The 26,150-nt window shown below is 51.5% G+C and overlaps 1 protein-coding gene and 1 long non-coding RNA gene across 3 annotated transcripts in view; both read right to left on the minus strand.

Moving 5' to 3' along the window:
- Positions 1–534: 534 nt before the first annotated feature.
- Positions 535–16,110, minus strand: LOC308180706. Its single transcript, XR_013941142.1, has 4 exons — positions 10,879–16,110; positions 4,025–4,092; positions 1,783–3,934; positions 535–669 (listed from the first exon to the last, which is right to left on the minus strand). It is a non-coding gene; the product is annotated as an uncharacterized lncRNA (long non-coding RNA).
- Positions 16,111–20,025: 3,915 nt separating this feature from the next.
- ZZEF1 (zinc finger ZZ-type and EF-hand domain containing 1) overlaps positions 20,026–26,150 on the minus strand; it is a 59,562-nt gene continuing 53,437 nt past the window's right edge. For both annotated transcript variants that reach the window (XM_080562871.1, XM_080562870.1), the window contains exons 52-55: positions 25,476–25,641; positions 23,997–24,147; positions 23,392–23,463; positions 20,026–22,872 (exon numbers count right to left, since the gene is read on the minus strand). In XM_080562871.1, the coding sequence (XP_080418997.1) occupies positions 22,798–22,872; positions 23,392–23,463; positions 23,997–24,147; positions 25,476–25,641 (464 nt within the window). In that variant the 3' untranslated portion in view covers positions 20,026–22,797. The remainder of the gene's footprint in view (positions 22,873–23,391; positions 23,464–23,996; positions 24,148–25,475; positions 25,642–26,150) is intronic.

Raw genomic sequence — 26,150 nt, forward strand, 5'->3', positions numbered from 1 at the left:
CTGGGGGTGCCAATAAATAGAGCACGGCAAGGGGCTCCCCCCACCTCATCCCGCTGCTCCAGGGCACAGTTTTTGGGAAGGGGAGATCCCGATGTCCTCCTGGCCGCGATTCAGGGATGCCCCCACACCACGGCGTCAGGGACCAGCATCACCTTCCCTGCACCTGCCAAGGCCTGGCTTGGTGCTGGGGGCTCAGCAGGGGTGCGGAGAGGCAGAGCCCCCCGGGGCCGTGTGGGAGCAAACAGGAGTCCCCCGCTCCCTTCCCCAGCGTCCCCCGGCCCCAGCGCCTGCCCCGTGGGATTTACCAGCCAAGGCGTGGACACAAGCCCCGTGTTTTCCACTAGCACGTGCCCTTGGAGCTCCTTGCGCTTTCCATGCCTGCTGCATTTTGTTTGGTACCGCCAGAGGATCCCTCCAAAACCCTCATCTTGGCAGCCCCTGGGGCTGGAGAGCATCGCGGATCTGCTGGGCACAGCACCCAGACCGTGCTGGGGCTCCGGGCTCCTTCCAGTTTCACCAGCTGCTGCCAGTCCTGGTGCTGGAAGCCAGCAGGAAGGCGATGTCCGGGCCCCAAAGGTTAAAGTTTCACCAAGTTGCAAGCAAACAAAAATAGATTTACGCGGGGAACCAGCTGGCAGCCCTGGTGAACGGCAGCACCATTGACCCCACCTGTAATTAAGCAATTCGTGAGAATTATTAGCAGCTTGGAGCAGTAAATTAGTCCAATAATGAGCAATGAGGGAAACTGGTCTGGAGTGAAAACAGCCTCAAGGTGGCCAAGGAAGGGCTCAGGGGTGCTTGAGCAAGACCATGGAGTAGGGAGCCCACTGGTTCGGGATTCCTCCCTGCAGCACATCAGCCCCACGTCTCGCCACCTTCAAAACAAAAGGCAAACCTTATTTGTCCTGGCTTCCTCCCAGTAGTAAGTTTTGGAGTTAGAAAAGCTTAATGGGGTCATTAAAAAAAAACAAATGAACAGCATGATTTTAACACCCCCAATCTCCTGAAGCCCTTTCACAGCCCTGGCTGCGGCACCAGGGCACCGACGGTCACCGAGGGCCTGGAAACCTGCCCATGGTTTTGATTTTCCTCCTGGTTCTACAAAGGGAAACCAGGAGGAACTCTACCAAAACCCTGGGATTTGCAGTGCTGGAGCCGGCTCCCAATCCCATCGGATGCTGCGGGGATTTTTGCAATCTGTGGGAGAGTCCGCTTTTATCCCCGCTCTGCTCGCAAAAAGTGGGGGAAAAAACGAGGTTTTCTGGCAAGGCCGGTAGCAGCCGGTGCCAAGCTAAGGGCTTTGGAGGCAGGGGGCTGGCAGCGGGGCTGAAGGACAGGGATGGCATGGGCCATACTTCACCCGTGTCACTTCTGCAGCATCACACCCGAGGGGCCGCAGCCCCATCCCACCAAGTGCCATTATTTCATAACGGGAGGTGACGGGGCCACGTATCCCACCCCGCTCCCAGCCCGCCATGTCCCCTCTCCCCGTGCCACGAGCCCCTGTCCGCAGGGGAAGGCTAGGAATGGCTTTTTTTTTTTTTCCACAGCAACTTTGATATTTGCTTTTCCTATGGAGAAAAAAAAAATAAAAACCACCTTGAAATAACAGTTTGAGGCTCTTCTAAATGTTACACGCCGGCCGACCTTTCGGAGCCAGGCTTTGGGTGTTCTTTTTAATCCCCCAGCCAGGACTCCCAGCAGCTGCGGGCCGGGTTCTGCTCCCGGGGGATGGATCCCCAAAACCACTGAAATACACTCAAAAATGGCATCAGCCCTCACCTTGGCCATGCCCAGGGCTGCAGCTCAGGTATTTCCATCCTTGCTAGAGATGTATAACTGCATCCCGTGCTGCCGACACGTGCAATTCAAGGGGTCGTAGGAGCGTGGGTATCATTGGGATTTGGCTTCTTGGATAATAAATTGGATATAAATAAATATATGATATGATATAATAAATTATTATCTTGGATAATAAATTTGGCTTCTTGGATAATAAATTGGATGGGGCAGGGCAGGATTCTCCAGCTGTAAACCACGTGCTTTTTTCTGTAATTAAGCTGAAAGTGGGGTTTTCCTCCGCCCTGATCGGGGCGGATCTGGAGCACCCAGCCGAGCCTGGAGGCTGTTTCCCAGTGGGAAGCTCCCCAGGGCTGGCTTGGAGCGAGGATCCCGTGTCGTGACCGAATTTCCTGGCATTTGCTCTGAACCCAGCAGCAGCACTTCACTTAGGAGTGTCTGTTTATGACTCCTGACCTATATTGGGCAATAATTATTGTTTTTTTTCTACACCGTATTCCGATCTCTCTCAAAGGTAGGAAAACCCATTAATATCCATTGAGGGGGAGCACCGTGACACTCGTCCTGACGCTCTAATGCTTTTATTCTCTTCTGTAAAATACCTCCTGGAAAAAAAAAACAACAAACAAAAACCAAACCTGCCTTTCTGGCGTGCCATTCCCAGCGGTTTTGCTGGAGTTTAGGAAGCAGCAGAAGCAAACAACACAGAGGAGGCTCCAAGGTGGCGGCGAGCCCTGCGGGGCTGCTGCACGAGGAGGTTCCCGCACCCCCCTCGCTGTCCCACACTTTCCGTCCGCATCCCCCTCCAGGGAAAATTTCCCAGTTTTGGGTTGCGTGAGAAATTTGGGCTCTCCGTGGAGATGTGATGTGCGGAGGGTGGGTAAGGGCTGCCTCCTGCTTCCTGCTGCTCCTGCTGCCCTCTCTCCAAGCGAGTGGGACCAAAAACCACGCACCAAAAACCATCCGGGATCCCACGGATGGATGACGTGCCGTGCCCTCAGCAACTGGGGGATGAGCAGCCACCCAAGCGCAGAGTGACCCTTTTGGTGGCAGGACGGCCACCGTCGCCCACCGTGCTGCACCAGGCGGTTTGCTGGAGCTGCTTTGGCTTTGAGGGCTCGCAAGGAAAACAGGCACAGAGGGGAGATGCGATCTGCCAGGAGCCCGGCACCCTGTTTGCACCACGGGGCCGGGACAAGTGACCTTTCACGAGCACGGGAACCCCGGCCGAGCCCGCGCTGCTATTTTTAACCCCGCATCAGGCCAGGCGATGGCGGGTTTCCTTCCTCTTTCTCTTTCGTGCGCGCTGAACAAAGGGAAACCAGATAAACCTCCGTGCCGAGGCAGGGAAGCCCATGAGAAAAAAAATAAAAAAAGAAGAAAAAAAAAGGCGACTTGGGCAAAGCACGCTTCGGTGCAACTTCGGGGTGGAGGGGGCAGGCTGGGTGCTGACGGAGTGCACGAGTCAAGAGAGCACGGCCAGGGCTCTGCCGCTGCCTTCTGAGCAGAAAATGCACCCAGGGGTAAAAGGGTTTGGTTTGGTTTCGGGTGGGGCTGGTGGGAGCAGGCACTGCAGGTGGAAGTAAAAAAACAGCAGCAGATTTTTTTTCCCAGCAGTCCAAGGATCTTGTTCCAACCCTTCCTAAATGAATGAGTGGGAATTTTTCATAATCAAGGCACACAGATTAAGCTCTGTTTAGGAAGGGTAGGGATCCAACATAGTAAAAATTAAAAGTTGTGTTTGGTGTAGCTCCCTTTCCTGAAGTTTTTGCCTTATTTTTCATTCTGAGAGTAGGAGCCAAAGCGACCCCACGCCCCTCTGATACCTGCCCCCTTCTCCCAGCAAGTTTCTCTCCATGCTTTGTGCTTCCTAGAATTCCCCAAATACCTCCTGAAAAAATCCATCCCGCATTACCAGCATGCATCTACAACCCCAGGACCTTCCTCTTAGTGCAGCAATACCCCAAAATGCAGGGGTCACATCCCCTCCTGCCAGGTGGGACAGACAGGACCCATCGTTTTTCCCTGGAAAACACAAAGTTTTGTACCAAAAAGCTTTACAGAACTGCCTGTCAGTCAGCGGTATGATTCCTGCATTTACGGCTTGTGATAGTGTCTGTGTTTTGCAGGTAGTCTGCAAAAAAAAAAGTGGAAACATTACATGGAGGGAGATATATATGTATTTATCTATATATAGCTCACAGATACAGCCAGAGCTACCTACGCGCAACACAAAAGGAGCTGTTTGCCAAATACTTCACGGGCTGCTGTTGCTTTCCACAATCATTTTCCCTGGAAAAAAAGAAAAAAAAAAAAAGGAAAAAAAAAAACCCCACAACTTCTGTTGATCAGCAAGCAAATATATATCGTTAGCTGTATAGGGTTATAGGGACAGATCTGGGCTCCGCAGAGGCGGCACACGCGCGACTGCTCAGTTGGCGTCGCTTTGGATGCTGCCCCGCGCTGCCAGGGCTCCGCACATGGCAGGCTGCGGATGGGAAGCTTTTTTACACCATTTTTGGCCTCTCCGTTTCCAGCTGGAGGAAGCAGTGGTGTTTCCAGTCATCGCCCCAGCACCCCTCCAAGGCAGGGGCAGAGGGAGCTCTGGGTAAGTGGGTCCAGGCTGTGTCTGCGCTTCCCCCAGCAGCCAGGGGAGAAGGAGGTGGAAAATAAAGATGATGCCCCAAAAACCAACCCTGGGCAGCTCACGGCTTTGCACAGCTAGGCTTGGGGAACGTGTTCCCCAGATGACCAGGAAATCCTGAGAAATGGCACTGCTGTTGCCCAACGCCCGGAGCCTGGTCCCAGGGACTGCAGCAGAGCTCTGGGGCACCAGCCAGCTTTCTGTAACACAGACCTGATTTCTGCTGAACTTGTGCCGGTCCTGCCCATGGGACAGATCCCAAACCCAGGAGGAGTGCAGGTGTCCACTGGCAGCATCACAGCCTGGTGCTCACCATCCCTAGGGCAGGGCTCTGCACAGACCCAAACCTCTCGTGGAGCTGTTGGGGCCTTACTGAAAGGAACCTCCACATCCCATCCTAATAAAGCCATGGGGCCGATTTCAGTTCCTTTTAAGCATGACCGACTGTTTCATTCCCCCCTCATGGCTCCTTGTCCTCCTAAGCCAGGGTGACTTGGTCCTGGCACGGCCGCGGAGGCTTCTCATGGCTCCTGCCCTGGCTGTAAGGGCAGAAATGTGCCCTGTTGTACACACGGCAGTGAGAATCAGGCCCAGCACTCGTGGGCACTCAGCTTCTGCCAGTTAAAACAGGCTCCCAGGTGCCCACCACCAAGAAAGCGCTCTCCTGTGCCGGAGGGGCCTCTGCTTGTGTTGGACCCCAAAAATGAGAGGTCATCACGGTGCCCCAGGGGTGACGGGGAGGCTGGGGGTGCTGAGCTCAGCACGGGCATTTGGTGCCATTTGGTCCCAACCTGTCCTGGAAGCCTCCCTCCACACCCTTGGCTTTTGCACTCTTTTTACATCCCAAATTCCTGGCTGTAGCCATGCAGCAAATGTTCTCTAAATGCAAACCCCAGGATCCATACCTTCAGAATCCAGCACTGAAGGAAAAAATAGAATCCAGCTTTTAAGATTAAAAACCCCAAAACCTTAACTTCTGTAGGCCCAGACTCACATTCTGGGTGGCATGGACTGCCCCACCAGGAGCAGAGCTCCTGCACCTTGCTGGTGGGACGCAGCCCCGGGGCTCCCCCTCCTCGGCCTCCGCAAGAGAGGCCAGCTGGGCTCGGGAGGCATCGCCCCCTCGGGAGGCTGTTCCCCCAGGGTTGGGTATTCCAGGGGGGTGCTGAACACAGCAGGTGACATTGCTCAACCCCAAAACACAAAAGCAAAGCCCATAGTGGTTCCTGTCCACATTCCCAGCTGCAAAATGCCTCCTGCCTGTCGTCAAGCTTTCCTACTGACCTGCGAGGCCAGAAGCTCTCGCTGTCCTCTCAACCTGAATTTCACGACCACAAAAGTCCCTAAGAGCACTTAAAGTAAAATACAAAAGAGCCAAATTTACTTTTCAAATGCAGGCATCCAAAGATGCACAAACCCTAAGGGAGCTCCTGAGCTGCCCAGCTCTCATCCCCGAAGACCAAGAGGAGCTGAGCCCCTCTTCTCCACATCAGAAGCCCGCGATAAAGCCAGAAAAGGATGAAAAAAATAACATCAGAGGAACATTTACTGCTGGAAACTGCTAAGGGGAAGAGTGCGATGTCTGGGAGGCGTCTGAGCACACAGCGTGCCTCTGGGCGCTCGCCGAGGAAGGGACGAGACGCGATGGCAGAGAGCCCCGGGGGAATCTGGGGCTACCCCGGGGTCCCCACCCCGAGCCCCCTGCACCCCAATTCTCTGTGAGGCAACCTGCTTGGGGAATGTAATTTTAACGGGGTGAGTAGGAGGCTCTCTGCAGATGGCATCAATAGCAGACCCGCTGCCAGCTCGGCGGTGTGTCATCGCTGCCGCGCAGCCCTAAGGGATGCAAATATAGCAAACAATGTCATTGTTGCTAGGATTTTCGGGCTCTGGCTGCCTGGCCAGCCTGAGAGCGGGTGGTGATGCTCGGGGAAGGACGGCCACGAGGAATGATGTTGTTCCAGATGAAGAGGGAGATGAGTAACTTTTCTTATCCAGGGTGTGAATCCATTTTTAGGCAGCTGGGCTCTCAGGTGTTGGTAGCTCCTGCGCTGCAAAAAGCCTTGGATTCCCCCCATAATCCAAAAGCAGACAAAAGTAGCTGGCTGGAGCATTGCTTTTTAGTAGCTACGAGCAGTGGATTCCCCCCGACCCCACAAAGCACAGAGCTGGGTGCTGGCACCCACAGGACCGGAGTTTGGGGGTGTTTGGGTACCACGAGGCTCACCACGCTCCATGCTTTAAGTGCTCCAGCACCTAAAGCACCCATGCAGGCTCCCAGAGGGGGTTGGAGAGTTTTTGGAGACTCTTCCAAGCCCCCATGTGACAGGAGGGTTTGGGGGTAACACCATCACTTATTCAGAAGTGGGATTTGTTTTAAATTCAGCAGGAAAAGCAGCGCCCAGCGAGCACTGGCCCCAAAAGCACTTGGATGGGGCGCATCTCCTGGAGGCGATGCCCCCTCTTCTGCGCTCCCCACTGCAGGGCTGGGGCAGGTGTAAAACAATTAATTCCCACCTAATTAACAGCAGATCCCTTTACACAGCCGGGGAACAACAGCGAGAGGCCAGTTTGGGGACCGCTTCACTCCTGCCACAGGCAGCAGGACTGCACGGTGCCGGGCGGGGAGTGGCGGGGCCGGCCTCGTGCAGGGAAAGAGTCCAAATATCTGACATCCAGCCCCAGCCCCACCGGCTTTTTCTTCTCGAAAGTACACAATCCTGACCTATTTCCAGCACCGTTTAAACAAACCCCTGATAAATGAACACGAGAAACCATTTCCTCCCTATTTCCTTCCATTAGAAACGAAACACGGCCATTAATCACCAATAAAGAAATAAACCCCCTAAACGATCTGCGAGTGACTGCGTTAGCCTGATCCCTCTCCTCCCAGCACCGCAGCACCCGGCTGAGCCTGGGAGCAGCAGGGCCAGTGCTGGCCATGCTGAGCTGGCCCCTGGCTCTCTCCCGTTGTCCCTCCTCGGTAGGAATAAAGCGAGGATGCTCCGCTGCCGTGGTGCGGGGCTAGCTGGTGCTCAGCCCCCTGCACGCCCTGCTTTATTACTCCCATCAGCATTAGAATTATTTTCTTTCTGTGCGCCAGAGCCCTTTAGGAAAAGAAAATAATAAATAATAATAAGCAGGCTTTGCATCAATATCAGGGATGTTAATGAGAGCTGCTGTTCTGCAAGCTGTGCTGCAGCTGGAGGCACAGCCGGGCCGTAAGGACCGCTTGCTCCTCCAAAGCCTGTCCCCTGCCGGAGGTGGCCACGCCAGCAGGGAGCAATTCTTGTCCCCCAGATGTCACGGCAGTGACACGGGACACCACGTCCCAGCCAAGGGCTCTCTGCAGCAGCTTGCTGGTAGATGGAGCAGCTTTCTCCAGCCTGTAAGTCTCCCCCTCCCAAAACTGGCCATCGGTGGTGACGCTGAGCACACGGAGGTGTCCTTGCAGCCCATCCCTTCCCCCTGCCTCCTCCAGCACCCCCCCAGTCACGCCGTACCCACACGGCACACCAAGCCCTGGGGACGTCCCCACTGTCCCCACCCCACTGCGGAGGTCCCAGGGTGCTGCCTGGCCCCGCTGGGGAGCCGAGCAGGAGCTGCGCCACGCTCTGCACCACGCTCTGCACCAGCACAGCCCCAGCAGCTTCCTGCCCCGGGCTTATCTCCACGCCCAGGAGGCCCCGAGGAAGCCCAGCACCCTCGTGCCACTGCTCCGTGCACGCACGGACACCACAGGCTGGGGCTGGGTATTTTGGGCGTGATACCGGTCCCCAGCTGGGGCAGACGCTGGGTATTTCGGGGCAGCACTGCAGGGCAGCAGCGTGCCCCCGCCGTGCACAGCATGGGCGTCGTGATGCAGACCGAAGATAAATATTGTTGACTTTATCTCGCTGGTGTATCGTGTAAATCAGCGGGGACACGTCCTTGCTGCTCATCCGACGATGCCGAGTGCCCTGAGGCAGCCCCGAGAAAGGCAGAGGAGACGTCGGCCTCCTCCCAGGCTCCTGGGGCACTGCGGGTCCTGCAGAGGGACAGCACCACATATTTTGGGAGGGAATAGGATGTGTGTGCCCTGGCGTGGGTCCCTCCAGGGACCTCACGGCCACCCGGGACAGGGTGGTGGCAGTGTCTGCAAGCAGCCGTGAGCGAGAGAAGCGCACAAGCCGCTCAGCAAGCCTTGGCTGGCAGCTCACGGACAGAAATAGCACGGGATTTGCTAAATAAGTTGTGCAGGAGGCACTTATCTCTGCGGAAATACCCACACGCAGGGTGCACAGCCCTGTTTGGGGACAGCCCCGTGTTCCCAGGGATGCACCAAGGCCAACGCACACTCCATAGTCAGGGCTATAGAGTGGGTTTGCATTTTTCAGATGCTTTGCAAAGCAATGGAAATGATCCCTAAAACCCATGAGCAGCTGGGGGAGGATCAGGCAGGGCCTGCGGCAGCAGTTCACCACACGGCACAACCCTGTGCCTGCCGGCTCCGTCACTTCTTTGCCCTCTATCTGCCCTGCCAGCACTCAGCAGAAGCCAACAGATACAAAAAAAAAAAAAAAAAAAAGCTTTTGGAAAAACACCTGGAGCCTCTGCTGGCATCTTCCTCTCCAGATTAATGGGAGGAAAAAAAAAAAAAAAAACAAGAGGAAAAGCAACCCCCATCAAAGAGCACCACCAGCTCTGTAATTCTCAAATGAGTTTGGCATCCACTTCCAGGGCGGGGAAACCCTGACCCCGCGGGCTCTTTCCTCACAGCCCAGCGACGTGGGGTTACGCAGGCAGGTGCCGGGGATGCCACCCGTTGCCCTTGGGGACACAGCCTCGCTGCAGGCAGCTTGCGGTCCCAGCACTGGCTGCGGGCTGAGAGCGGCTTCGCTCTCCCCTTGCACAAGGGCAGCGGCACTTCGCGCCGCGCGCTTTGCGCCCTGCAACCGCCCCGGGGCACGAGGAGGTGCCAAGAGCATGCAGGGCCCCGATAAGGCCGGCGGGTAGGAAACGGGGCTGAAATCCTTGGGTTTCATAAGTCGTGTGACAATAGCGCGAGGCGCTGCCAACTTTCCTCTCGCGCACGGAGCGACAAGTGCTCGGAAACGGCAGGGCCCCGCGAGGAAAAGAGCAGAAAAAGCAAAGAAACCCCGCCAAAGGGGAGCGCCTGGGCACGGTGCCTTTTTCTGCCATTCAGGTCCCTCTCTTGCCCGAGCTGGGGCTGCCCCCACTCACGGGAAATAAACGCCACGAACCTCGGGCGCTGAGGGAAACACGAGCTGTCTGGACAACCCCCTAGGCCGTGCTCTGAGCGCCCTGCTGCAGTGCTCCGCACCCGGGCTGGGCACCTTTTGCATTTCAAAGTCGGGATTTTCAATGCAAATGCTGCTGAGCCCCAGCCCGCGTGAAGCTCAGGTGCCGGCACGGACTTGGCCCCGCTGGCTGCAAGCCACACGTTTCGCTGGAGGGTGGATTCTTGGACACCAAGGGGCAGGCTGGGGGCATGGCACGGTGCAAAACCCTCCCTGGGGTCTGCTCCGGCAGAGCCATTTCTTGGCCCTGGGGAGGGTCACGGAGGTTGTGCTGCAGGGGAAAGGCAGCTTCTGCCCCCAAAGCCTGCATCCAGCAGCAGAAACAGGCTAAAAAAAGCCTCCTTGGGAGTGGAGCTGTGCAGCAGGACTGCGCCCCAGGAGCGAGGTCAGCGCGCACAGGTCGCATCCTGCCCCTTCCCGGGGCAAACGGCATCCCCAGCGGCAGCAATCAAGATCCACACGGGGCTTGCAAAGTGCTTTGGCTTCGCATTTGCTTAAAATCAAGTGCTAGGGAAATGAAGGCACACCAGTCCCTCAGCACAGCCCCACAAGAGCTCTGCAGCAGCTGCAGGGACCGGGAGGAGCAGGGCTGCGACCTGCGGGGCGCTGGGGACAGCTCAGAGCTGGTCAGGCTTCATCCTCCCTGCTTCGGCACGGGATTTGTATATGGAAAAAAACCTGCCAGGAGAAGGACAGCAGCCCCGCTCCGTCTGGATAAATAGTTAACCGAGCAGTCAAAATAGCCGGTGCTACGAAACAGCTGCTGGGACAGGAGGCAGGCGCTGAGGGGAAGCATCGCCGTCGGAGCAGGACGGGAGGAAGGAAGAGCTCAGGAGCAGGGGTGGCAGAGGGGGCACAGCCCCCAGGTGGTCCCTCTGTCGGCCTTTTCCCCTGAGCATCCCAAAAGCAGGTGCTGGAGAGGGTGTCCTACCCAGGTGCTGGTCCCCAGCTCATGCTGCTAGTGCAGGATATGGGGGCGTCCCACAGTGCCCCCCCTGCCCAGGAGCTCAGCAGCGGGGGCTCACAGGGGGATCAGTGCTGAGTGCAGCTGCACCTTGACTCCAGGGCCCTTTTTAGGGCCCTCAGCATCCCCAAAACCTGCATAAGGACCGAGGGTGCAACATGGGAGCTCACCAGGGGACCTGGAAGCAGTGACACAAGGCAGCACTGGACCCATCACCATGCACCCTGGAGGCATCCAGACCCTGTGAGGGGCTTTTAAAGGCAGGAATCCCCCTTCTCCACCCCTGCTGAATGGGCAGGGCTTTGCCCTAATTCAGGCACCTGAGCCAGAGACCCACACCTGAAGGCTCTGAGCAGCTCTCCCCCACCCAGCACAAGGGCATATTTTACCCCCAAAGGCAGTTTTCCAGCAGAAAGCTTACCCCTACCTGTGCAGGATCCATCCCAACCCCAGTGTCTTGGGCCATGTGTGCATCGAAACATGCTTCAGTAACAGCTGGAGAGATCTTTGGGTGGGAGGAGGTTGGGTGTGCAGGAGCCTGAGGGAGCCTCTGCCTTGGGACGGATGAATTTGGGGCTGCAGAGCACTCACACCCTCCTTGCTGCATCCCGTGCCGGGGTCAGGATGGGGGAAGCCACCTCTCAGCCTAAGACCCCAGGCTGGGACTCAGACTTTGCCGAGACGAGATCACACCGGAGCCATTTCCTGTGTCACCATGGCATTCATATCTCTATTTCACCCAAATTATTAACTGTTCCGAGCCCCAACTGGGCTAATTACCCAAATCCCCAAATTGCTCCCATCCTCCCCCAGGCAAGGAAAATAATTGCTGCAACTCCCACACCTGGCGGGACGGCGCATCACCTGCGTGGGGGATGCACACGCGCTCCCAAAACCCGCTGCTTTCGGCACGGATTTGCCATCAGGAAAGATTTCCTATTTAAACAATGCCTGCGTGCTCTCCAGGTCCTACCTGCAGCGCTCCCTCCTTGATGGCTGGTGAGCTATTTTAATGAATTACCGAAATGCCACCCAGCCATGAGCAGCATATGCTCTGGGTGGGTTTGAGCACGCTGGGAGGAAGCGGTACAGATGGCTCCGGGCCGGAGAAACCGGCAGTGAAACTGCCTGACGGCCGCCGAGCATTGATTAAACTCTTTTGAAAGCCTTCATTAACCCCCCGAGAATTGCCATTATTCCTACAAGACACAGCCGGGCAAATGGGGGCTGGAGACTGCGCTGAGATTTCTGCTTTGGAAAAAGCCCCGAAATGTCAACTTTCCCAGGGAAAATTCACAGGGAAAAAAAAAAAAAAAGTCATTCTGCTTCGGCCAGAACATTGTATTTCTGCAAAATCACTTTGTTTTCCTTGTGGTTTTTTTAAAGTGTGGTAACGGAGTGCAAATAAAACAAACGTTTTCAAAACAAGGGTAACTTTACAACAAAAAATGTAAATATTTGTCCTGACAGAGTGACACGGGCTGCTCCGACATTGTCAAGACCTTTTCTCACCCCTGTTTTCCCCCCAAGTGTGTTTTGCTTTAGTTTTTATGAGAAATCAACAGTTTTAGAAAGCTTTTGGATTTTCCAGTGGAAAAGAGCTCGAGGGAAGCTTTTTCAACAAGTTCCGCCAATTAGCTCTTGGCTCCCGGGCCCCGAGGCTGCTGTGAATTTTCCATTACTGGAAATCTTAAATATCAAAACTGGATGTTTTTCTACAAGATAAATGGGGCTGCGGGGCAAGCCAGCAGCTGCGGCTGCACGGCGCGTCGGCCCGCTCGCTCACCGCGCTCCCTTCACCCTTCTCTGCTTACAGAAACATTAAAATGAGTGTGACCGATTTCTTGCAAAAAGCCTGGGTTTTGTTATTTTTTTCACCCGAGATGCTTGGGCTGATCGTGTGCAGGAGAGCTGGGGCAGTGCTGAAATCTCCCAGCTGTTCCCACCTCCCGCCTGGGTTGTGCACCCCAAACCTCTCCGTCCAGCCCGCGGCAGCTGCCCAGATGTGCAGCTGTGCTCCAGGTGTGCAGCGCCCCCGAGCACGTCCCCACGGGCAGCAGGTCCCAAGCAGCCAGAGTTTCAGGCCAGCTTGCTCAGAGGCTCAGGATGGATGCTGGGCGTGGGGCTGGACGAGGTGCAGGACCTCACCAGCGTGGTGAAGCCTGGGTTGTTTCATGAGGATCGTGGAAGGTTTTTATTTCTGCAAGTGGTTACGCACGCACCGTGCACATCGCACACCACGTTCATCAAAAAATACAATTTCAAGGGCATGAAATATTTAGAAGCAGCAAAGCAGCAGGACAATAAATAGCAGTAATATTCATGGGAAATAAGGAGGAGGTTTGGTTTAATTATTGCATTCCCAGCTCGCACCTTTTTGGCAAAAGTGCAGCCAAATCCTGGCATCCTGCACCGTGCCCGGCAGTGGGACCACAACACCTTAGGGCTGTGTGTCCCTCGGAAGCTTCTCCCCTCTCCTTTTTAGCATCCTTTTGGGTCTCGGCTAGAAGGACAGAGCCCGGGGGTGGATTTCTCTGCCGGCTCCGGAGGTTTCTGTGCGATCTCAGCGCTGGTGTGACTCAGCCTGACTCAGCCTCGCCGAGCTGTGGCGCGCGGAGCGAGGAAAGCAGAGGCTGGCGGCTCGTGGAAGTGCTTTCAAGGACCTTGCCTGAAGCTGCCGTGTATACGGACGATGGGTTTGGGGGGGGAATTTTTAATGTTCCGAAAGGGTGATGCCGAGCCCTGGGAAAGCTCATGGTGACGGGGCCAGCACGGGGCCAGCACAGGGCCAGGTGCCCAGTGGGAAAGGCGCACAGTGCCGCTGAAACCAGGAGCTGGGGCAGATCCTGGGCAACTTGGGGCTGACATCCCCAAAGCACCAGTTTTGGAGTCATGCAGGAGGAGAAAAAGCATTCTGTGAGAAAACCCCACAGTGCAGCTGCACAGTCCCTGCACCACTGTCCTCTGTCCTTTCTGAGGGGGACCTTGGACTGCCCAGGGACCTCGCTGCAACCACGACGTCCTCAGCCCCGCGCCACCACGAGCGCAGCACTTTTAAGGGCAAAAACCAGAAATAACGAGAGCTGTGCAGAGGGCAGCTCGCCGAGCAGGCTGTTTTGCCTGCACAAAACAAGTCCCAGGGGAGCTGGGAGTTTCCTTAGGCGGGAAGGGCCATGAGAGCCACCGCGCAGGGCCAGGGCAGGGCTTTTCTCATTATTTTTATTTAGGTGGCAGAGAAATCTGACGGCAATAGAAAGGAGCTGGAAAAACAAACAGGTGTGTCCGGCACCGGAGGGGCCGTAGCTATAGCAATGGGACAGCCCTGTTGACAAAAGGCTGCACAAAAGACCTTCTTTATGGATTAAAAGTGGCTCGCGAGCTGGCCACGCAGGGCTGGGGAGCCAAAAAAGCAGCACCGGGCGAGCGAGCGCTGGGTGCCAACCCGCTGCGCCCGGCATCCCCCTGTGGCATTTCTCTGTGGTCCGTGGAAATGGGGCATTTGTGCAGGGGGGGGCTCTCTCATCGCTGCAGTGGGGTCCCGGCTCTGCAGCAGGCAGGGAAGGGGTTATTTGGGGTCCCCCTGGGTGCTGCTCTTCCTCTTCCTCTTCCTCCACTTGTGGTTGTAACCTGGGGTGAGCGCTCGCCGGCTTTTTGAGGTCTCCGGAGCCTGGGTGCTGCTCGGTGCCTGAGCTGCGTGCCCCCCCCTCACCGCTCCAGCCACGGGCACCCCTAGCAGGAGAGGCAAAAGGCTCCCGAGGGGCCTTTGGGTGCTCTGACAGCCCCGGTGCAGCACCCAAAGCGAAGCTGTGACTGACACCGGGGCGAGGCGGTGCCCGGGGCCAGGGGACGGAGCCAGCCTCTGGGGCTGCAGCGTCCTCGGCACAAGAAGATTCGCATTCGGGGCGAGCTTTGCCACAGACGAGGGCTCGTGAATAATGAACCGAGCCGCTCGCAGGCTGGGGCTGAGCCGCAATTCTCCGTTTTGACTTATCTGAGCCTTACCCGAAGACGGGCTCGTAATTAAAGCCATAGATCAGCGCTGACATCTGCGTGACTCCGCATACAGGCTCTCGACGCCGCTTGAGCGGGGCTGAGAGGAGCCCAGCCCTCGCAATCCAGAAAATTTGGGGTGGTGGGGGGGGATATTTGAGAAAATGAGCAAGCAGCGGTGCTTCTCCCTTGGGCCCTGGCAGCCTGGAGGGCAGTGGCTCGTTGCTGGTAGGAAAGGCTGTGTAGGTGACCACAGAAAGGTGGCGGGAGCCAGTCCCCAAAGCGCAGGAGGAGCCCACCCACAGGAGGCTGCCTCCCCCAGCAGCCCCCACACGGCCTTGTGCAAAAGGGGAGGTGGAAATCAGGAGCTGGAAGTCACCTTACGCTGGTCCCCCTGGGGCCGTGCCAGCAACGCCGCGTGTCCCTCATCTCCTTCAGCTGCGCTGAAATGGTGCGAGGTGAGGGGAGAGTGGCAACCACCCGAAATCCTCACAGCAGGAAAGCGGCAAGAGCCGGGGGGTGGTTCTTGGGGCATTGAACCTCAGGCCCTGTGTGTCCCAGGAGCCACATCCCAAGGGGGGTGGACACAAACCTGGCCCAAGCCCAGCAACCACCAGCGCAGCTGGGGCAAGGCGAGGGGAATTTCCCCCATTTTCAGGGGGGAAATCAAGACTTTGCCCCACGACATTGCTCAGGAGCCAATAAATCAAACATGGATGGTGAAGCCATCCGAGCGGTGACACCGGGGGGGGATTACAGCACCGAAATGCCACAGATCCCGGGGATGCTCCTTGCTCCCGGCGCCGCCGGCAGCTGCTCCGGGGGCGTGCAGCCCCGTGGGGCCGTATGCTGCCGCTGTCGCCGCACCGGGAACAGGCGCTTCCCGGGCCCGCGGGGACAGGCTGTTCCCAGCCGGCGAGCCCCGGCGCTCGGCTGCCTGGCGGGAGCTCTGAGTGTTTGCAGGAACAAGCTGGGAAGAAAACACGTGATTTTTTTAAATTATTTTTTTTTTTGCAGAAGAAACCCTCTGACAGCAGCAGCCGGCGGTAGCACCGGCAGCTCCTGCACCCCGTGCAAGCTCTGCCCCAAGGGCACAAAGGAGCGCTGAGCACCACATAGAAAGTGGGTGAGAACCCAGAAGCAACAGAAGGGACCTTTCTTGTGTGCTTCTGGCACCAGTTCTTGCTGCACGGAGCAGAGCAGTGTCTCTACCTCCTGCCACCATGCGCCGGGGCCAGGCTGGGCAGTTGGTGGCGGTGCCACCATGCGGAGACCTCCTGGACACCAACCCCTCACCCATGGGCAGCCCCTCTGGGCGCTGTGCAAATCTAATTAAAGCAAAGCTATAGCCCATCTGCAGTCTTAAGCATCATCAGATCAAAATTCATGCGGGATTTGCTTTGCCCAGTGAGGTTATGGTAAAGAAGCAGCTATTTTAGGGTCCCCGGGTCCTGCCCCTGCGGGAGGTTGGCTTCCCCCGGTGGGATGGAAATGCAGGAACCTCAGGGCGAGCAAGGAGCACGGCCTCGGAAAGTGTTGAGGATGCTGAGTCCCCTTCTAGCAAGAGAGGTGCCAAAGCTCAAACTCATCGTGATGTACTTTGGGCCCAGCAAACAAGTGGAGGAAAATGCCATTTTTCAAAGCAAGGCGAGAAGGGTGGTTACTGGAGGCAAAGCCATGTTTAAAACCCAGCAGCGTATCCTGAATTGACCAACAGGGTACGAAACACTCTCTTCTCTTTAAATATTAACTCTCACAGTAAGAAGGAACAAAAACATTTAAGAAAGAAAAATTACAATTGTTAGGAAGAAAAAAAAAAGCCCAGTCTGCCACTCACAGGGATGTAAAACCCAGGGTCTGAGTGGGAAGACGGCTGTGAAACCATTGACATTTTTGATTAATGAGCTTTCTGTGGGTGGTTTATGTAAAGGAGAAGGGTAAGAAACGCAGACACGACTTGTCTGAAGCAAGCCGATGAGACTAGCGGTCTCCTGGCTCGAGAACTCATCCCTTTTTTTCCTGCCTTTGCGGCCCCGGCTGGATGCAAGAGCAGGTCCTACAGCCTGTGAACTTCCTATCAACTGCTCTGCTCAGGTTTCAGGGCAACAGAAGCAATTTAAAGTCTACCTTTGATCGCTTAACTAGGTGTGCTTAAGATTACACCTTGATTCCTTGCTTAATTCAGTGTAAAATAAGTGTTACGAGGGATTGAAGCCCTTCTAAATGCCCACCTTTACACACACGGTGAAGTCCCCTCGTGCACCCATCGCAGGGCTGAGACTTCTGCTTGGAGAGAGTAAAACCTCTGTGGGGTGCTTGAATGGATTAGAAAGCATAAGGTCAGAAGGGGAAGCATTTCCTGCGGTTCCTCGGGCACCGACGTGGGATCTTTCACCCAGAAACCCCAACAGAACCTCAGCAGCCCGGGGCCAGGAACGGCACAGCAAGCCACCGCCGCTAAACCCACTGGCAGAGGAAGTTTTACCGGGTCTGGCTGAAAACACAGGGGGAACACATTTAACCAAAATAATTCCCAGCATGGCACGAAGCCCAGCACACCACCTTGTCTCTCACTTCTGCATCCGTTTCGATTTGCCCACACACGTGGTGCCAGCACCAGAGGAGCAGAGCAGCAGCAGAGCAGCAGCTCCTTTGGGTGCAGAGGGGCCTCCTGCTGCTTCCCCCAGCTGCTCCATGGCCAAGTGGCCAAAACCTGTGAGTGCCACAGCCCCGAGAAGGCAGCGAGGTGAAATTTGTGCTCCCAGCACCTCCACAACAGCTCCTTAATGGTGATGACTCATTGCAAAGAGCTAGAAGCCCTTTGCAGGGCAGATATTCGGGACAGCACAGCAAGAAGGCATGCTGTGCAGCACCAAGTTAGCTCCTGGAGGAGAACAACCAGCACCCGAGAGCAGCACGGGGCTGCTTCCAGAAACCAGGGGAAAGCTTCGGTGCAGCCCCCACCCTGCGGCAGTGCCGCCTGGCTGAGCCCCCGGAGCTGCTCCGAAGCCCGGCACGGCTCCGCCACCTAAACCTCGGGCCCTGGGAAGTGCCAAAGCCCTGGAAAAAAGCCTGCAGGAGCAGGTATATTTGCAGACACTTTAATTTCATATTTCTTTAGTTCTAAAACTGACTTTGTCTGTGCAATGCAAGCTCACATATTGCATAGCTGCAGTATTTATAGGGAATGAAGCAAGAAACCAATTGCAAAAACTCATGCGAATTGCCAGCAAAACACCAAGAGGAGAAGCTCCCCAGCAAACTGCCCAGCTCAGAGGTGGAGAGACCCGGTCTGTGACAGTCCTGGAGGCAGAAGAGGAGAGCTGTTGCATGCAAGGTGCTGCTGAGGGCAGGGGCAGAGCGGTTCTGGGTTCTGGTGCCCTGGCCGTGCCCTGGGGGTCTGGTGGGCCGTGAGCCCTGCACCTTTGGTGTGCCCCGCAACACCACCCAGGGAACCCAGTGGGCCGCTGAGCAATGCAGCAAGGTCTAATTTCAATTTGAATTTTGAATTTCAATCCTTTTTCCACTTCTTTTCATGCGCATCCTAAATCTAAATGTGCTTCTCAGCCCATGAACCCAAAGGGAACATAGCTCTAAATGCACAGGGCTGCTACAAAGCCCTGCAAGATTTCCATCTCTTTGTCAGGAATGCTTATTGATGTTTCTGGGTAGAGGAAAGGCGATTTTTTTGGTTTTTAAATGTATATTCTTCTTTGGATTGCATACTCGCTTATGAGTCCCAGCACAACACTGCAGCCTGGGTTTGAGCTGGGTGGCAGCTTTTCATTATTTGTGCTTTCTTCGGTAGAAGGACCTAAATAAATCAGACCCAACCATCATGGAAAGAATGAGCTTTAATCTGATTTCCTTCACCTCTTGTTTAACTCCTTTCCTATTCACAGCAGATCTCCCTTATTCACACGGATGGGAAATGCCTTCTTGGCTCTAACCCCGGGGTGGGTCACGCTCCTTTCCCCCAGAGCCCCACGGCTCCTGCTGGATGCGGCCCCACGCACCCCTGGGGCCAGCTGGTGCCCCCGGGGTGGCTGCAGGAGGGTGCCAAGCGCCCTATTTATGGCCTTACACTGCTTTACCCTATTAGCCTATTTACCTAAGGGCCAGTGGCTGCCTCAGCAGAGACCCGGCATCGCTCGCTCCTGTGTAAGCACAGCGTGGCCGGCTCCTGAAGGCAGGTTAACAAATCTCCCCCTGTAAACTGGCTTACAGCCCGAGGTTGAGCTTTTGGGAGAAAAATGGTTTTGATTCAGGGCATCTGAGCAACAGCTCCCAGCTCTTTTGGTTGTGAGCTTTGTTACGTTCCAGGGGCTGGGACCCCGCTGATTTTAGCAGCAGAGGGAGCTGAATCTGTTCCACTCGTAACCTTGCTTACAGCACCTGAAACCTCAGACCTGGCTCTCAGCAAAGTCCCCACTCTTCCACAACCCGTTATTTATTTGTATTTAGTGAAATCACCCATCGAGACCGTTCTCAGAGCATGTGGAAGCAGTGGAAACAACTCGGGGCATTGGGTAAATACAAGAATGGTGTCGGCTTCCTCGCTTACCCTTCCCTGACCAACCTCCCTCGAGCTAAAACTAAGGCACTGGTGCTGTGAAGCTAAGCCCAGGGGACAAGGTGGGCACCAGCCCTTGATAAATACTGCTTATTAGAACAGAGGTCCTGGAGACAAATCTCAGCTTAGCACGAGGCAACACCTGGGGCCCCAGATTTGCATTTCAGGCCTGAAGGCAAACAACCACCGGCTCTGAACCCCAGGGGTATCCATGGCAAAACTTTGTTTTTAGGATAAGGCCACTGGAATGTAAACAGCAGGGCTGGAATTTAAAAGAAGACTCCAGTTGTACGTGTCCTGCATAGTTTGATGCAATGGCAGATGTATTCCCACTGGGTGAGGATAAGCAGGTCTACTTATAGGCACCAAAAATGAAGATTCCTAAGAAAAACCTTGGATCTCACTGCAAATTCAAACATTTAACACTCAGTGAGGAGAGCAGAGCAGGAAAGCAAACAAAAAACAGACACTGTGTTGTTACTTTTTTGTTTTTATATAATTTTTACAATATATTTCTCTTCATTTGCATATTTTACCCACATCTGTAGCTTTCTTTTTACATGTTGAACTGAACTGGAATAAATCTAAAGGTTTGATATATTTTAACAACTGATAAAAATTGCAAAGTAGTAAACCCGTAATAAAAGAAATTATAAAACTTTTTAAAGTGTTTAATGAAAGCAAGTCAAAGGTATCATTACGAACAATGTGGTTTGTCTTAAACACATCATAGGTGATTCAGGCAGGACAACTATTTTATTCTATTTTATTTTTAATATTAGGCACATTTTTTTTTTCAGCATACCTGTTTTCCAGCCAGTTTTATACTATTCAATAGCATCATCACCTGCATCCAACTTGGAAGTGCTGGGGGATTTTCAAGATGTGATTGATCATGAATATTCATTATTGGTATTCTCTTCCTCTTTAAAACTATCAGGAAAAAAAAAGAAAAGTGTTTCTTGTCTCTTAAAAATCCGTAATGAATGATTGAGTTGTAAGGCAGCAACAGATTCAGTGTCAACTCAGGTCACAGTCCTTCAGTTCCATCTAGTGGGTAGAAATAATATTTAGTGGACAACGTTTCTAGACAGTCCCTTCAGGGCAAGATGACTGACTCAAGGCCAGTTACTGCTGGTAGAGTAAGTAGGTGGTGCGCCTAGTAAGGAACACTGGCCACTCCTGTGTCATCCTTGCAGCCTCGTGTGTCTTCGTACAGAAAGCAAAAAGACAGTCCAACTGAAAATTGTGAGTATGGTAGAGCCGTCACAGGTTCTATGAATGGTTTATTTACAGTCTTCATCCCTGATGTGAAAACAAGAAAAAAGCCTTCTTTTGACTAAAACATAGGAAGATCTCAGCAGCATGCTACATGCCCTAGCAAATCAGCCCGTCGCACATCCTTGACTGCTTAGTCCTGGATTCCCACTGAGGCAGTGAATAGGAAGTCCTACTGCTCAAGAAGAGCAATTTCAAAAGCTCACCTGTCCCATTGATGCGACTCCCTAAAGCAGGCTTAATAATAACATCTCATTTTGGTGTAGCAACTCAGAATCTGTTCACGCTCTCAGGAAGTGTGAACTAGTTGGTTTCTCACGGATGGGTCTCTCAGACACCCTTGCAGTGAGACTGCAAACTCCAATACATTACTCAGATGTGGGAACAAAATGATCCATGCGTTCAACATACGCCACAACTCTGATAACTCCCTTCCCATCACGAGCTCCTTCTGGAAGGAAGAAGGGCTTCGACTTTCAGTTGCAGTATACTCAGAGAGGCACTTCAGAGCAGTATCTCTGCATCCTTTCAGTCATTGATAAATGGTATGTTTTTCCTGAATTCTGGCATTCTCACTTGCTAAGAGGGCCACTCCATTCCTGAAGGTAACGGCTTCAGCACAGCTTGGTCTTCAGTTTTAAGTCTTTCAGGCAGAATAATGACATTCTGATTGAACCTCATCCCCTGAAGCAGCACTCACTTTACACTCCCCTGGCTGAACAGAAAGAAGTCAAGACATCTTTAACTACAGCCCTAGAGGTCATCCAAGAAATGGGGATGCATACTGCACAATTCCCTCTCAGAGGGAGACTGGACCGCCCTTAAAGTAAGTCCAGACCCAGCTGCTAAGACCATCAATTCAGAGGTCATCTACAGAAGCGGTGCTGCTGTGCTCATGGCCCAGCGCTATTTAGGCACCACTTACCTTTTCACCAAGCAAGGTCAAGAAGCATATTCCCTTCTCACAGAGCCGCTGCCTTTACCCAACTTAAATCAGTCACCTAGACTCCACTACTGAAGTTTTTGGTTGCCTTTTTTTGCATTTTATTGTTGAAGTGGGGAAGGGAAGAAGAAAATAATTCTCACTGGAAGTTCTCTGAATTGACGGTTGACAAGACCAGCTATAGGTACTGCATAACAGTATACAAAATTTATCCCTAAATCCTTCTATGTTCTTTATAACTCTTTGGAAAGGGAATAACCAGTGTAGTTGAGAAGGAAGAAAGCCAATTTATTTCAACATAGAAGGTCTGCAATTCATTCCACGTTCATTAAGAGAAATGCAGTTATTGCTGTGTAAGATAAGACCGGATTGATCATTAACCCCCGCCCTGAGTGCTGGGAGTCCAGGTTCCCACCATTGCTGAGAAGGACCTCCTTAAGCCACTAGTACCCAAATAATTACAAGAAAAAAACCCTCATGAATAATTTCTTCTATGATCTTTGAGAAACATGCAAGTTCCTCAGTTCTTCATATCATCACTGCTTAGTGAATGGAGGCCTGCCTTTGCTCTCTGCCCTAGAATAATGTACTATTTAGAATAATACCATCAGAGATAAATTAAGGTAAGAACAGATGATCCAGCTGATTGAATCAAAGAACAGGAGAAACATTAACCTCTTGCACATGGATGCTCTGAAGCTGGAATTCTTTAACTGCTATGTGATCACCTGGAATTTGTTCTACAACCTGTAGTTTACCAGTAATTAAAGTTCTTCTCCCTGGGTAGTAGCCTTCAAGGCAAAAGTAAACACGACAGGATTCAAGCGTGGACCATTTCCGCATCAGCCCACCAGATTCTGGTTTGCCTGTTTCACTCCAATGATAGGTGCTGCTGACTGCATCGTTCTAAGTTCAGTAATCTTTACAAAGCTTTCAGGTTTCAGTCGTTTCCTTGGGAGCAGATGATACCAATGGGGGGCCTTCCATTCTCATACTTCAGCTACCTTCTTTCATTTACTTTCTTTGAATTTAAAAAAAAAAAAAAAGAATTGTTCTGTTTACTCTAACATGCTACAATATGTGCATACATAACTGTAGGCGACGCGTGAGTTACTTCAAGATGTGCTTTTTCATTGAAGTGCGCTTTTACTTTTACAAATTCTACATCAAGGTGGAAGGAAGGAAGGCTGCAGAGTGCTCATACACTGAAGCTGAAGGAACTTTTCCTGAACGGAGTTAAGATGTTTGTTCCAAGGTTCCTATGGACAAACTACTCTATCCCATGCACTCCGGCCTGAGCCAGTATTAAACATTCCAGAAACTTGTTGATTTGTTTGGATAGTTAATGGCAAGGCTGATAGCAGCAATGTTTTTCAGGGCCTAGAAGAGAGAAGAAAAAAAGCTAATCATGTGACATATTCTCCCATTTCAAAACTGTGAAGAAATTCTTGTATGAATTTAAAAGAAATAATTAAATAACCATCCTGTCTCTACCTGGTTACCTCCTGGTACTCCATTAGTTGTCACACATCCACGCAGTTTCAGCAAGGCAACTGCATTTTCAGTGGCTGAAAGACCACCCCTACCCTACCTCCCTTTCCATGTTTTGGCAGTTGAGAGGTCAAAACAATTAAATTAGATAAACCCAATTAAACTACTTGTATTAGAATGAGTTAGTGTTGTTTCCTAACAGTCAGTTTGTGCCACATCATCTGACTATTAAAGGAGAAAAGCATTTGTGTGCAGTTCATCACAGACAAATTTCAGAGGCCTGTCACGGTATAATAAAGCCCATATTTTATAAAATGCTATGGGCAATCAGAAATGGTTCATTATTTCCATCTGCCAGAAAAATATTACAAAAAACACATCTCTGGGGTTGTGCAATCTTGTAATTACCTGTGCTGTGCAGCGATGAAGATGATCTTCAGTATTTAAGGCAAGCAAATACTCCTGTAGAGATCCAAGCTCCTGCAGCCACAAAGCATTCAATGATCACTAACACTTCTACCAAAAATATCATCCTACTAACAAACATTAAAATACTGATCACTAGCAGTCCCTAAGAACCAAATGCATCTGAACTACACACAAGACTCCTGGACTAGAACAGAGTTTGTGATTATAGAAATCAGTTAATTACAGACTGTTCATATGTAATGTCCAAAATCAACCCAAAGGGAACTGCATTCAAAAGCCTTTAAATTATTTATTTATTCTGAGAGGAATGCTGATTTAAGAGTGGCTTTATGGCCTACGCCTTAATTGCACAAGGAAGAGTCATGACTATTACTTACAGACCATGACGGATAAGGCAACTACATTCCCCTTAATTAGAATTTGCTACCAGACTCCACAAGAGAAAGCTGCTCATATTTCTAAAGCATACAAAAGCTCTGATGAACTTTGCCAAGATAAAGGAAAAATGCATTTAGCTTGACACTGAACTACATAACATTCCCAGCACTGGGGAGAGGAGAGATGTAAATAAAGGAACTGCTTACAGTAACTCTGTTTTCTGTAACAAAAAAGAGTTCTGCAAGTGCACGATGAAGAGGAAGGAGAATACCAGGCTTGGTCACATCATGACACAAGTTGTTTTCCATATGGGTGAAAAGCTGCCAGAGTGGCTTCAACAAGGTGAGGTCACAGTCCCTGAAAAGAGGTCATTTAAATGAAATAGTGAGTAACCATGATCTTAAGCCTACTCGTAGGAGAAAACAAAACAACCCCCCCCAGTTTAAGGGAACAAAAACATACATTTCTGACAGTTAGATGTATAAAGCAAGGGAGAAGCACAAGAACGATTTTAAATCCAAATTCAGTCAGGTGTTTCAGCACAATGAATTTCATTCTGAATCAGTGAAGTGAAGAAAACCTTATATTCATGGACACATCTAAATGACTCTTCTAAAATCGAGCAGCCTCCTGAAATGAGGACTTCAAAATAACTACATGTATCATTTTGCTTAATGCTCTAGCTCAGCTGCTTGAAATTGTACAATATCAACCTGCAACACCGGGCAGCTGACATCCTGGTTTAGGGCAGACATACAATTCTTTACAAACAGTTCCAGCCCTGCCTCCTTCCTACTCCCGAGTTAAAGCAAGCCAATTCAAACGGCACTAATTATACAGACAGGATGATAAATACAGTTACGTAGAGGGGAAAGAATCTATCAGAATCTGTCATCAGATTAATACAAGGAAAGTATAAAATATAAGCACAATGGAGACTTGATCTTTTACCAATTAAATTTTTTGTCCACAGGACAAATCAGACATTTTCTAATTAAAAAAAAAAAAAAAAAGCTAAAGAAACTTGAAAATATCATAGATTTGTAATGACAAATAAAAGCAAAATCAGTTTTTCAGACTTTGATGCAGATTGGAGTACACAAAGAGGTAAGCAATGGTTCTATGTAATTGTCCATTTTTATTACTGTACGCAAATACACTTTCTGACTTCTTTTTATCAAAGTAAACTATTAGGATGCTGTCATTTTATTGGTTTTGTTTGCTCTAAACCAAAAGGGCATAACTGAGGTAAGTGTCAGCTGTGATGTGCTAATGAGTTAATGCAACTGCACATTTTTTCGAGACTATAAAAACTCAGTATCTTTTACAACATCTATTTTCAGAAATACCCAGGCCATGCATACTTGATGCATTAGCACACCTATCCTTTCTGAAACTCAATTACAGGCTTTGCAATGGTACAACTATAATAATCATTAAAAAGTTATTTACTTGATTAGCGAATCAGATCATCATTTTCACCAGTTTATGATTCCATCCTCACCTTAATTCTGAAGGACGTCTAATAGAAAGATAATCAATTTCTAGAAAATCAAGTGGAAACTATTTTTTTTCCTGTTTTGGTTTATTAAAAAAAATAAATTAAAAACTGACAAAAACCACCACCAACAAAAAACAGCATACAACCCTGCCTTCCAGTATACAACGTAGAACAGGGCACTTACCTCTGGGCGCTGCATTGCACGATCTTCAAGAGCAAGTGGATAGCCTTCAAACGCTGGTGACCGGTCTGGCGGCACGCTACCCCAACCTGCCATTCCCAGATTTTGGCCAGTGGGAGGTGAGGAACTACCCTCTCCTCAGACAGCATCTGCTTTAGAATTTCAAACCCTGGTAAAAAAGAAAAAAAAAAAAATCAAACAGCTATTACTTTGTAGGGACCCATTTTGCTCATACACCCATGGTTTTCTCCATATATTAAGCATTGCTCTGGCAAGCAAGAATAAAAACAAAGAACAAAAATCTGAGATAACTCCAGACTACAGTCTGATATCGCCAGTCTTTTCTGGGACTAAAATTAAATAAAAAGTTAGCAAGAATCCTATCTGAAATTGAAGTTTTACCCCAAATAAGGAAAAACAAACACAGGTCCTCACTATTATGTGATATTCAGTAGAGTTTTGCTGATTACAAATCACCCACCATCCTCAATTCTATTAAAAACATCTAAACTCTAAAATAAACTAACAAAGCCTTCCATGCTATATCTACAAATTAGACCCAGAAACAACCTATTCTAATGGACAAGTACTTTTTAAAAAGACAATTAAAATAATATCTGTTTCCAATTATGGCACCTGTGAGTGCTTACTAAATCCTGTGTGCAATTACTGTCATAT

Source organism: Anser brachyrhynchus, assembly GCF_964034855.1.
Source record: "Anser brachyrhynchus genome assembly, chromosome: 20".
NCBI lineage: Eukaryota > Metazoa > Chordata > Aves > Anseriformes > Anatidae > Anser > Anser brachyrhynchus.